Genomic DNA, 12,684 nt, shown 5'->3' on the forward strand with positions numbered 1-12,684 from the left:
TGGCCTCTGCCGATCAGAGGAGGGGGGAAAAGGGCACGTAAATCTACGCTACAGATTCAAACTAGCATGAAAATAACCTGAATTCATCTGGATTTCCCCTCTCTGCACTCAAACACCTTTGGTTAAGTAGCAGCTTGTCCTTCCCACTTGAGGCTTTCCTTCCCTCAGCTGTTTTAAACAAAATGCTCAACCATCACCCCACTAACTCTGATAGGTAATATCAGTGCTCATTTTAGAGATGTTCCTGTGAACACTCACTGTCAAAGTAAGGACCAAGTGATCAACCCAGCACTTGTCTCTGCTTTTGGAAAAGACACTATGCAGGGCAGTTTCAGCTTTCAATTGTAGAATAAAAATGACAGACAGCAGAGCTGAGAACAAACTTTCAGCTCTGTTTCTCAGTCAGTCTTTATGGTTACCAGCAAAACCAATGCAACAGGCCAGCAGTGTACCTGACATGCAAGGACACACCAAACCAGCATTTCGGTACGGGTAGGTGTGGGTCAGGTCTCTCACCAATCCAAGAGACATTGTTTTCAAGAATGTTTGGGTAAGCCCCTATTCTCTCCCTGCCATGTACTTAAGCAGCCCATAGGGCCAGATGAACTAGAAGCCCAGAAGAGTGCAGGAGTCCCTTGGAAAGGACACCGTTTCCAAGAGTTCTGCAGGCCCACGGATTCCCCAGATTAGGAGACTGCACTTAACAAGGTGCCTCAGCTCCAACTCGCATTTCAGACAGACTTTCAAAGCCCAGGTCACCTCCTCTTTTGCATGGATGAAGCAAGATGCACAAGTCCTGAAACAAGGACAGAAGCCCTCAATTGCAGCTGCTGGGCCAAACCTTGCAGTAAGGACTTAAGCCACAGCTGGAAATGATAGACCTCTCCCAGCTCTCACGAGGTCACCAAGACGTACCAAGAAGCTCTGTTGTCAGCTTCTCTTGCACAGAACAGATAAGCAATCTGCTCTTGTAATCACCTTCCACAACCACCTACTGCTCAATTTGAATTAACTGGCTTATTGTTTGGATTTGTACATTTTGGTCGTGTTGTTGTCTAAATTTAAAGTTCCTACAGCCCTCTCCAGCTGTGAAATCAAGTGGATTTAGTTCTTGTCTGGGCCAGGACTGAGGGTGTAAGAAGCCAATGCAATCCAATTAAGGCTTTTGCAGCCCAGACTTCATTTATCTCTGCTCATTTATCCCCATGTCTGAACAGTCAGGAGATTTAAATCGTCACCAATCCTGCAATGTTTGGGAGCAGCTGAACAATTAATCTATAGGGGTCTGTTTTGCTAAACATGAATAAAGCCAGGATTAGCAATCTGAGTCAGATTTCTGAGGTCAGACTGGAGGTGGCTGAAATCAGGGCTGCTCCCAAAAGGTCTGAGCTGCTTTGTTCAATTAAATCTTTTAAATAGTATGGACTTCACTGGAAAGATGCATGCACCAGGGTGGTTCCTAATCTTCTTTACCCTGAGGTTTTGTGACAGAGGCTGCAAACGGCAGCGTCACAGAGTGGAAAAAGGGTGCCCAAAGCAGAAGATGGGAAGTGCATCACAAACTCTTGCAAGCTGGGGAGAGAAAAGTGACTCCCACCCTGCAGTTGTCTTTTCTCTCCTTCCTTGCTGAAATTCTAAACTAACACAGGCAACTACAAGGACATCTACGAAGCTCCCAGCCCCGGCAAAAAATTCCTCAGCATGTTATGAAATGGATCAGACAAGTACTGACACTTTAGAGAGACTACCAAAAGCCTGAAGTGGCTACTGTAATTTTCCCCTCTCCACACATTCCCCATAGGAGGGTACACTCTTTCCACACTGACAGGTACCTACCTTCTTCTTTATTGTCATTGCGCTGCGCAAGTGAATGGCAAGCTGACGGATATAGATGAAGGCATGCTGGTAAGAGGTATGTGTGTCCAGGGCATACATCTCTGTCAGTGTGCGCTGCATGAAGTTGATCATCGGCAGGACATTGGGAGAGGTGAATCTGGAATTCTTCACAAATGCGATGTACATTTGCTGTGCAGGAAAGAAGACAAGATACAACCTCATAAACCAGAACAAAAACATTCTTTCACTAACCTCCATCCAGGTATGCCCAAACCAGGGGTGAAGTGTTTCTTTTATAAGACAAGTCATTTCAAAGGAATATGCAAAAATAGGAATCCAGCCTGCTCCTTCCTCAGGGGAGACAAGAAAGAGTCAGAATCTTATTGCACTCACACACTGTTTAGCACAGAGCTCAGAGATGCCCCTGCCATTGCTTCTCTGCAAGAAGAGAAGACCTGTGGGGTGGCTTTGAGCCATACATGGTTATGGTTGGTCACAGCTCTTTCTGTAACAGTGGTACCCAAGCAAACTACACTCAGGAACCTCAGCTGTTAGCTGAAAGATCAGAGCAGCTCAGTAGTGATGAATAGTGTGTCAGCACTTGAGAAAAGCCCTCAAGATTTTGGAAGATGAGTATTTATGCAGTGGACAGAGGAGTACCAGAGGCCTGCCCTGCTAAGACCCTGTGTGCCTTGAGCAGGAAGGGCAGTAGTAGGAAGCAGGATATCACTGACCTAACAGAATTTCTTCCCTGTTTAATTTTCTGGAGTAGCCAGCATCATCTCGGGCACCTACTCTACCTAATAGGCTGCAGCTCATGCTCTAAGGTCTTCACATATAATGTGAGAAAGAAAAGCTGCAGAGTACAGCAAGTACCAGCCTTACCTTGAGCAAGGGACTTAGGTACACCTCTTTCTTGTAGCGGCAGATCTTGTTCAGCACAAGGAAGGCCAGTACTCTCACTGTTTCCTCACCTGTGCTCCACAAATTAATTGCTTGCTGGAACAGAAAATAAAAAGATACAAATAAGTGAAGGGACAAAGAGCCCCTTCCTTGTTATAGACAGGCATGAGCTTCCCTCCTTCACACCAAAAAAACAAGTGAGGAGGAAGATGACACAAAGGTGGCAGGCTGCATTGTTGCAGAATCAGTCACAACAGCACTGGCAGCCATTCTGTCCTCATACTCTAGCTGTGAGACCACACAAAAGGCAAGGTTGATGTTTCCACGATCAATAAAGGAAACTGTCCAAAACTAGCATCTCTGAAAAATATGTGCACTTTTACTCATGTGCCTAAAAACACATTTGAGTTTCTGAACATAGGCACCAGCTCATGCATGCGACAATCCCCTAGGCTTTGCAAAGCTTCCTCACCATCCCCTAGACAACAATACCACAACAGATTAGATATTTGGCCAATACATCTTCCAGCCCAAAGAAAAAGTAATTTTTATGTCTTACACTGAACTCTGCAGAATATAACTACACTGCAATTACACTCCAGTTCTCACCACAAACACTGAACTCTAGTTTCTCAAAGAATGCTATGAAAGAGGTAGCACTTCTGCTGAGACATATCCTTAGTCACTCTGGCACAGACATGATGACGAACACCCAGAGTATCATAAAAATACCTACACCAGCTGGAGAGGGGCAGGTTAGTTTGTGTAGAAGTCTGGACTAACAGACAGCCCACCAATGACATGTAAACTCATTAATCCAAGTTTTACGTATCTCTGCATTGCATAAAGCAATCATATATTGGTCTCTCCCCTCAACTTCTTGAGAAGCAAATGAAAATATTTTGTTCTTCCCAGGCCTGCCTGCATTTGCCTGTTCAGAATATAGATTCACTTGGACATGGCTGGCCCTGTCAGGAAGCACCTGGTACGGTAGGACCACAGTCATGGCTGATGTCTCTAAAAACTAGTTACCTATCTGCACTAATGAACTCTATGGGAAATCAGAAAGATTTCAGCTGCAGGGCTGAAAAAGCGTACTCAAATATCCCTACTATAGCAGTGAGCAGACTGCTACATCTTCAGACATGAGGTGTACCAGCCTCCCATCACTGTATACCCGTTATCTTTACCATCAAAGGTTCCCAGCCTCATTTAAAAGTTGTGTTGCAGCTTTTCATTTAAATGTCACCCTGCTGCCTTCTTCCGCTCTTCCACACCTCCTTTGTTGTTCTTAAGTGTTCAGCAGTTGTGACTAAGTTTCTGCAAAAATATTCCACCCCCAGCTCTTGAGAGGGAAATACCACCACAGACGTACACACAGATTCAGCACACAGGCAGCAATTACTCCATCTGCTTTGAGGAAGCAGACAGCTTCCCCAGAACACCTCCGTGTCACTTTGTGTGGGGATTAGCAGTAGCTACGTGCAGAGCCACATGCCCACTCACCTCGGCGTGAGCGCGCTTCGTGGCACCTAGAGGGCCTGTAAGAGAAGCAGGAGTCCTTTCCAAGACCAAAAGAAAAAACAAGGGAAGAGGAGGACAAGAGACTGAACTGTCATGGGATCCAGCCCAAATACCACCAGAGTATCATCTGAAGGGGTAAAGAAAGTACCTCAGATCCAAGTGATATACCATACAGTACATCGCCTTACCTTGAGAAGTGCACGGCACTGCTTTGGAAAGGACAAATAATAAGGCACTGTGGAGCTGACATGCTGAAGGACTGCTGCACCAACTGAGGCTTCTGTTAAACAAGACAGGAGCTATGGAAGGAAAACAAAACAGGATCCCATTTAGTGTGAAGTCCTCGTCACCTCTGCCTTTACCATTAAGCATCTGTATTATGTCGTTTCCAAGTATTTCTGTGTTATTAAAGGACTGGAAGAGCAGTCTTCCCTAGGAAGCTCAGACAAACCCCCAAAAGCTGTATCAGGAAAGCAGCAGACACATGGCAGGTTAAATAACTCCCCTGAAAGTACATCATCCTAGCAAATGTGAGCCCAGGCTACTGGACTTGGATGGCTAACGGCACCTGAGCTTATCACATAAAACCTCATTTGTGTTTACTGCAAAAGCTAAGTCTACATACAATTTAAGACTTCTTACAGACAGCATGACGCCAATGCCTCTGTCATCTCACTACAAACGGTCAAAGCGTAATGAAGACAACCTCAGTCTACACAAGGCTTGGAAACAGACCATCTGAGCTATCTGATGACTTACTGGATTTCACTAGGATTTCTTTAATGGAAAGCTGAAATACTACTGGGTATCAAGAGGTTAACTCTAGCTCAAGGAAAAGGTTAGACAAACTATTTAAGAAACATCATCTTGGTATTTCCAGGTTGTTCAGCTCAGTTCACCTGGAGCCAAACCCAGAGACATTTGCAGTTTCTAATCTGAGAGAGGTTCTGCCTGATGCAGTGCCCCCTCTTGCCTGCAAACCCCGCTGCCAGAAGCAGAGACATTTTTTCTCCTTTTAACTTTCCTCCTCATTCTCCTCCTTGCACTGCAAAGATTCTGGACTGAGCAGGTCTCCTTTACAAAGTCCTTCACGCACCAAAAGGAAAGAAGATATTGTTCAGAAACCACTATGCCAGAAAAACACTGTAGTGAAGCTTGGGACTGAGTGCATTCAGTACAGGACAAGGGATTGCTTCAATGGGACTGCATTGCCAGCTTTTCCTTTTCTACTGCAATCTTTAGTTCTGCTGCTGGTGAGAGGCATCACGACTTGAGGGGGAAAAAAAAGCTCTACTGATCAAAATTCTCTTTCTGCTAAGTCATTCTGCCAGCTTACAGTGAAGAGACATCGGCACTTTTTCTCTCCTTATATCCCCTTCTCTCAGCTTACGAAGAATGAGTATTCCAATGTTGTTGTTTTGTTTTTGTTATTCCAAACTTGGGGATGCATGATGAAGTAATCTCAAAAAGAAAAAAATTAACTGGGGGAGGGAATTTCCTTCAGAAATAATCCATGAATTGTCTCTGAAAGACCAGACATCAGCAACTTCAGATGGATGGGATATCCTAGTGGGATGGAGCATAATCATGCTTGGAGATGTCCTATGTGAAGAGCAGAGGTCGTCAACATAACATCTTCTTAGTATTTACTACAAGAAAGGGCAAGATCATAGTGCCAAAAATTGAATTAAAGATGCAGAAGGCAGGAGCACAGTACTGCAAGCTACTTTAAAGCCCACTAAATACTCATTTGGCAGACAAATTAAGACAGAAAGAACTGCCAGAATGTTAACCCAGTCCTTCGTTACGGGTTACCTATTTTGACCCAACCACCCTCCACTCCAGATCCCTAAATTGTTAGTTAGGCCAAATACTTCCAAAACAAGACAGGGAGCTGGATGGACACACCAATCTGATGCCCAAGGCTTTGAGACTCAGTGAGATTGCTTCTGCTCACTGCAGTCTCAGCCAGTAAGTCTTATTTATCTCCACTACAGAAGGAGGTATAGAAACCAATACCTAAGGTTCCTGGTACTGTGATGGCCAGAAATTCACACTCAAACTGGAGTAACTGTCTTCTCAAAAGGAAAAGCACCTGAGGCGACCCTGTTACCTGCTTTGTGAATTATCTTGATTGTTCGGCTCTCCTTTTAGCAGTGCTGTTTACAGATGCAAAAGCCTATCTGCCTCATTCCAAAATACCCTGAACAAAAGCCCAGCAATGCACAGATTGACCCCAGTAACACAAACACACTGAAATTTCTTACTTGTATAGTACAGCTGAGGTACGCTTTTACATCCAGTCGCAGTTTGCTCCAAAGTGGGCTGGTGGAAGGGAGGATCATTCTGCAAATGAGCAAGAGTTGGGTTTAGCTTTAAAAAAACCCCACCAAGTAAGTTAGATTTCAGCAGCACAAAGAACAGTGAGTTCAATTCCTCAATATTGCCAGTGAGTAAAGACAACTGCTTGTAAAGCAAGAAGTAAAAGCAGCAACAATTTTGTTATGGGTGAATAGTACTTCTACTCTAAAAACTGCCTGAAGAACAGTATTAGAAAATTCAATTCAAAGATCTTCCCAGCAGAGTATCCAGATCTCTGGAAGCATGATACAGGCTGCTGTGACAGTCAGAAAGCCTGGTGGAGACCTGAATCCCTCACACTGATATTATTGCCTAGTCCAGGATTCTGCAGCAGAACAGAGCAGGCTGGCTTGTAGCAAGAAAGCCTATACTGGGGATCAAACCAGTTATGAAACATTTGCTCAGTCTCTTCTAAACTTTTGACACTGCACTCAAAGTAGTGCCCCCAGGCCATTCCAAACTTCAGACATGGTCTTTATAAGTCAGACCTGGGGAAGAAAGAGGCTGGTATTTATACAAAGAACTGGAATTCACTTCTTTGACTAGGCACCGCTGTCAACAAGGAATCTAGAGTTTAGCTCACCTCTCCCTTCACCTGTAACAGGGAAATGAAAAGTAACTGCCACAAAAATTACCCTGGAACTGAAAGCACTTCCAAAAGGCATTAAATTGTCACTCTATCCAACAATGGGAAAAACAGAAGAGCTCGGACTAGGAAGAAAGAAATAAAACTGTGTCCATCTGAAGCTGCAGAGAGGACTGAGGCAAAAAGCTTCTGTGAATGTCTAGTATGAAACACGCACAGGGGCTACATAAGGCTGCACCAGCTTGTAAAACATACTGGGAACTTCACTGTTTGTTTTATGAAACTGGGCTCCAAGTCCCCAGCTATGGTATTGGTTCACCCAGCAAGAAGAGTTTGGACTGGTGCTCACTGAGTTTCCAGCACCTTTTCCAGTTGCTCCTGGGTAAGCCATGCTGATACCTATTGAATTATGGGCCCAGCCTGACTCAAACTCTTTGAGCACCAACCCACAAAATAGCCAGTGAATTCCCAGTTCCCAGGCACCAGCTGAGATTTTGAAATTATCATTCCTCCTCTCTAGTCAAATCAAATTGCATCAGCGAATGTGATACAGAAGTACTGGACCAATGCTGCCATTCTGGCAAAAAGGGAATTGTACCATTCTTTGCCCAGTTGCATGCTTGTTTCCATTCCATCTATGCTTTAACAGCCAACAGCTCAAACTCAGATGGATCCAGCCCTCAGACCACCAGACTCTAAGGTGTAACAGAACTGCCAAAGCGCTGGATTAACTAAAGTCACATACTTGCAATACTCTGCCTACATGTAGGCAGAGGGCTTGGTCCCTTTCTCTGAAAACCAACTCACAATGCCTTAACAGCGCTCCTGAGTGCAAGCATGTGCAATTCCAGATCTTTCTCTGTTGAAGCCACGTGTCCTCTGCAAATGGCTGGAGTCTAGTATTACAGAGGACACACTTCTGGGGAAGAAAGGAAGAACCTGGCTAAGATGACTATGAATATAATCAGGCAACTTTGCTCATGTTTGGGAAGAGCTGCCATCTTTTTCCAGCTTCACAGCCAAGTTGTAGTTCTGAACAACCCCAGCCAGCTTTCTCTCACCTGCAGTTCTCAAATCTCCTCAGACTTACTTTTGCTTGTTCTTTGGGGTTTTCAGAAGTAGCAGCTTCTGCAGGCAGTGGAAGAGGTCCCGGATGCAGAAGGACACAAGGGCATTGAACACTGGTTAAAAAAAGTCAGTAAAGCATTTGTAAATGATTTTCCATATATTCCTGGTTTCTCAGCTCATCTGAGAAGAGCTCCACAAGGAACTGAAGCCAGTAATTCCCACAGCAGAACTACTGCCTTTCCACAAGCTTCCAGAAAACATCAGTTTGTCTTACCCTGGAATTTTTTATCTAAACAGCAAGATTACAACTGACAGCTTTCTGGCATGGCGCCGCCTCTTTGCTCTCTCAGTAAACAGCACCAAGCACAAAAGCAGCCTGACCAATGACTAGGAGTCTATACTACCATCAACCTCCCCCAAACCATAATGAGAATTAAAGGCACTTTTTAATAAAAAAAGTCACAGAAATGGACATGTGAATTCTATGCAATGTCTTACATTAAAGAATGCAATTTTACCAAAAGGAATGGAAGAGGTATAAAAAGCCCTATGCTGGGCAAGAAAGGATTAAGGAGAACATGTAGGTTTAAGTAGTCCCACTCCACAGTATCAGTTCCAGATGGCACACAGTAACAAGCTGATAAAACACAGTGAGAAAGTACCTGCTAATTTAGTGGTAAAAGAAGGCGGGCTACAGGTCACATCCTCTGAGACACTAACAAAGATGGTTCCCACTCAGCCATGCCGTTGCAAGTCTAAAACAAGATTGTCTGCAAAACCTGGAGCTTATGCAAAAGGAGGCTAGGCTGGCGAGAGAGGTTGCATCTCATTTGTTCTACAGGCATGATAATCCTGTAGAGAAGGAGATCTAGACATGCAGTATATTGAGAGATCCTGGCTAGGGGAATGCAAACTTGATAGTGCAACTGAATTCTGAACTGTTGTGAAGCTATAGAACACTATTTGGCAAGAAGACTTAAAATAGTCTTGTAGGATTAGTTCTAAGAGGGATCAGCAAGAAGCTGCAGCAGCAGTTGTCCAAAAAAACGTGCACTACAAGCATACAGAGAGTACCCAGCTTCAAGTTCACTCTAAGAAGTCTGGTGAATAAAGCATGGTACTTTCCTTAGCAGTCAGCAAGCCCAGCTGCTCCAGGCACACACACTGAGGGGCACACTTACACGCTGGGACACCAGAAGAGATACCACTGCACAGACTCACCACCAGGAAGAGGATAAGCTACTTAAGTGAAATGAAGCCTATGAAAGGGTAAGTTAACTCCTGCCAGTACTTATCCCTACTCTCTTCCAATAGCTAAACCTTCCCTACCAAACAAGTTCCCTTCTCCCACAGAAGCAGTGTGGTGACCAACTCACCTGCAGCATCAGTGACTTGAAACTTGCTGGGATCAGCTCCACCATTATCTCCTTTGGTGGTTGCTACAGATGCTTTAAAGGCTTGAGTGATTTCATGGAAAAGTTTTGGTGTTAGCCTTCTCTGGGGAAAGAAAAAGGATTGCTGAGGAGAAAAAGCAAGCAACATTCTGAAACTCTGAAGCACTTCACTGAGACAGGAGCATTGGAATTCATGGCAAGTTTGACTGCAAACACAGCTCCATCCTATAACACAATGGAAAAACGTCAAGACCACATTAACAAATGCTAGTGGCCTTCCCCTGCTTTCAAATGGGCTTCTAGGGCTTTTAATTGGCTGAGGGTTGAGAAGCAATGAATCAGCTGCAAGCAACTATCCAATTTGACCTTTCCCTCCCCCTCATTTCATCACTACTCAAAACATGACTAAAAAAGTTCTTGGAGCTGCCAAAGACACAATGCTTAGCAAGAGGATGAATAATCAAAAGTTAACTATTCAGACCTCTTCTGAGCCACACAAGTTTCTCTAGCTTCTCCCTCAGATGGAGTGCAAGTACTCTAATCTTGCAGCCCAAACAAAAATTGCAAAGACAAATCACACTAAAGTAACAAGAGCTCCAGGAGCATGACCTTGTACATAGGACATACATCTTCTCCATAGATTTTTGTGAAAGATGAACAAAAAAAATCAAAAGTTGGTCTTTTAGCAGCAGTGACACATGGGGAAACATTTTCAAAGGAGAACACTCAAGTGCCTTGTATTCCAACTCCCTGCTTACCTCTGCCGCTTTTTTCCATTCTTCAACCATTTTCAAGCTCACGGAGATCAAAGAAACTTTCTTCCGTTTGACTGTTTCATGTTCTTCTTCTTCTTCATCTTCATCACTTGCTTCCTAGAGAAATCAGTACCAAGACTGAGAAAAGGCTTACACACTTCTGGCCCCACCTCTTTTGCTGAGTAGCTACTGAAGAAGAAGGCAGGCAGCAGTGAATTTTATTAATGCTGTAATCAGCACTTTGTCCAAAGCAGTAATGAAATTATGGGTATTACAAATTAAAAAAAACCTACTTAAGCCCTGCAGCTTTGCTACATAAATACAATGTGCAATAATGTAAATGATCAAGGAGAAAGCACATCACTTGAGGCAAAACAAACTCCCATTGGGAAAGGAAAAAACCCAAAAATACAGAGAAAATACACTCTCATGCTCTTTCACAATCTTTAACAAACTCCTCATGCTCAGTTCAAATCCACAGCTGGTTTTAAGCCTGTACACCTGCAGATGATCTTTGGGGAAGGTCCTCCCCAGCCATTTGTGCCACTATAAGCCCAAATATACTTAGGCCTTGCACTGAAACTCAAATACTTAACATGTAATAGAAATAATTGACTTCAGTACTCCAAAATAGGGCTGTACCTCCAGTTTATCAGGTGGTATGTGCAACCTCTCCTCCTCCTCAGAACTGTCTGAAGCATCAAAATCCAGCAATGAACGATCATTTTCCTCCAAAAACTTATAAAATTCAGGATCTTTGTCCTTCAGCCGGGAGAGCTGATCTTTATGTTCAGATGCCTTTCCCTTCTTCCTGGTAGAGAAGAATTAACACACATTTATTCATTACACAAACTTCTGCTGATGCTGTAAGAAAAGCAGAAACCTTCTGGGCACTAAAGCACGCCTGGGACTAATCTGAATGGTAATGGATTTATCAGGGCTGTGGCCACGGTTCTATATCCCATTTAACACCTGCTCTAGAGGACTTGCAAAAGGTTATTTTCATTCAGCACTAAGAAATCTTGATAGCAAACTATCAGATTGTATCAGGATACTGACCGGTGGTCATAAAAACATCTTGCAAACCAAAAAAAAAAAAATCTATTTATCAATTTTGCAGAATTACTCTTGCAAGCTTTTCATAAAGAATACTGAAAGCTATATTACCACAGAAGTCTGACAATGAGGTCAGTAAAATCTTATCTGGTACTAAAGAATTGGTTTGGCTTCTAATAACAATTAGCAGTACCTAAGAACTACTTCACCATTTTCTATCTGCAGACACTCCAACGTCTTTCAGAAAGAGCAAATACACACAAACTGAAGAAAAACAAAGCTTTGCCTGACACCAATATACCCTGTAACAGATTAAAAGCATGCACAGCTTTTCTCCACAGCAGTTACTGAACTGACATAGGTATGACAGAAAACCTGACTGTCCTGCACCTCAGAACCACACTACAGACTTGAACGCAGCCCTTTTAGACGCCTCTGACCCAGCCTGTCCCAGAACCGGCTCAAGCCATGACAGATGCTACAACGAAGCCCCCCGGTTCCTTACAAAAGCAGGCAAAAAGCCGAGAAACCCACCCAACCAAGCAACCAGCGAACGCGTGCTCAGATGTGCCGAGCCTCACCCAAAGCGGGCGAGAGGCGAGCGGGGAGCACTAACGGCAGGCTGCCCGGAGGGGCCGCCCGGCCGAGCAGGGCCAGCGGCGCACCCTTACCTGCCAGCCGGTCGGGCCTGCAGCGCCTGCCTCGCCTTCCCGTCCTGCCGCGCCTTCCCGCTCTGCCGCCGCTGCGCCGCAGCCCCCTTGGCGGGCCTGGAGGTCTCCTCCTCCTCCGAGCCACCGTCAGGCTCCGACTCGGAGCCGGCGGCGAGGAACTCGTCCAGGCTCAGCTCCGCCAGGCTCCTGAGGGCGGCGAGGAGAGGGGTGGGGGGGGGGTGGGGAGTGAAACTCAGCGGGGAGACAGGCCGGCAGCGCCGGGTCTGCCCGCTCACGGCGTGCCTTGGGGCCGGCAGCGCGGGGCTGACGAGCCGCACCCGGGCCGGTGGCGCCCCGCGGGCTCCCCCGCCGCCGCCCGGCGGTACCACAGCCCGGCAGTGCCCCCCCGGGTCCCCCCACCGCCGCTCACCTCTTGCCGGCGGCTGCCATGCTGCCCGCCTCGCTCCAACGCGGCCGCCGCTTCCGCTCCCAGCGTGCCGCGCGGCTCCGCGGGGCGGGACGGGACTGGCCCCGCCCCCGCCCGGCCCCGG

At 45.5% G+C, this 12,684-nt stretch overlaps 1 protein-coding gene across 1 annotated transcript in view; it reads right to left on the reverse strand.

Annotated features, from left to right (window-relative positions):
* Positions 1–12,648, reverse strand: part of NOC2L (NOC2 like nucleolar associated transcriptional repressor) — a 55,601-nt gene extending 42,953 nt beyond the window's left edge. The window contains exons 1-10 of the mRNA XM_054849624.1: positions 12,564–12,648; positions 12,155–12,340; positions 11,070–11,238; positions 10,431–10,544; positions 9,655–9,775; positions 8,301–8,391; positions 6,531–6,609; positions 4,452–4,562; positions 2,722–2,835; positions 1,837–2,025 (exon numbers count right to left, since the gene is read on the reverse strand). Coding sequence (XP_054705599.1) covers positions 1,837–2,025; positions 2,722–2,835; positions 4,452–4,562; positions 6,531–6,609; positions 8,301–8,391; positions 9,655–9,775; positions 10,431–10,544; positions 11,070–11,238; positions 12,155–12,340; positions 12,564–12,583 — 1,194 coding nt within the window. The 5' untranslated portion in view covers positions 12,584–12,648. The remainder of the gene's footprint in view (positions 1–1,836; positions 2,026–2,721; positions 2,836–4,451; positions 4,563–6,530; positions 6,610–8,300; positions 8,392–9,654; positions 9,776–10,430; positions 10,545–11,069; positions 11,239–12,154; positions 12,341–12,563) is intronic.
* Between the last annotated feature and the right edge of the window lie 36 nt (positions 12,649–12,684).

The sequence above is a fragment of the Grus americana genome, chromosome 21, assembly GCF_028858705.1.
Source record: "Grus americana isolate bGruAme1 chromosome 21, bGruAme1.mat, whole genome shotgun sequence".
NCBI classification, from domain to species: domain Eukaryota; kingdom Metazoa; phylum Chordata; class Aves; order Gruiformes; family Gruidae; genus Grus; species Grus americana.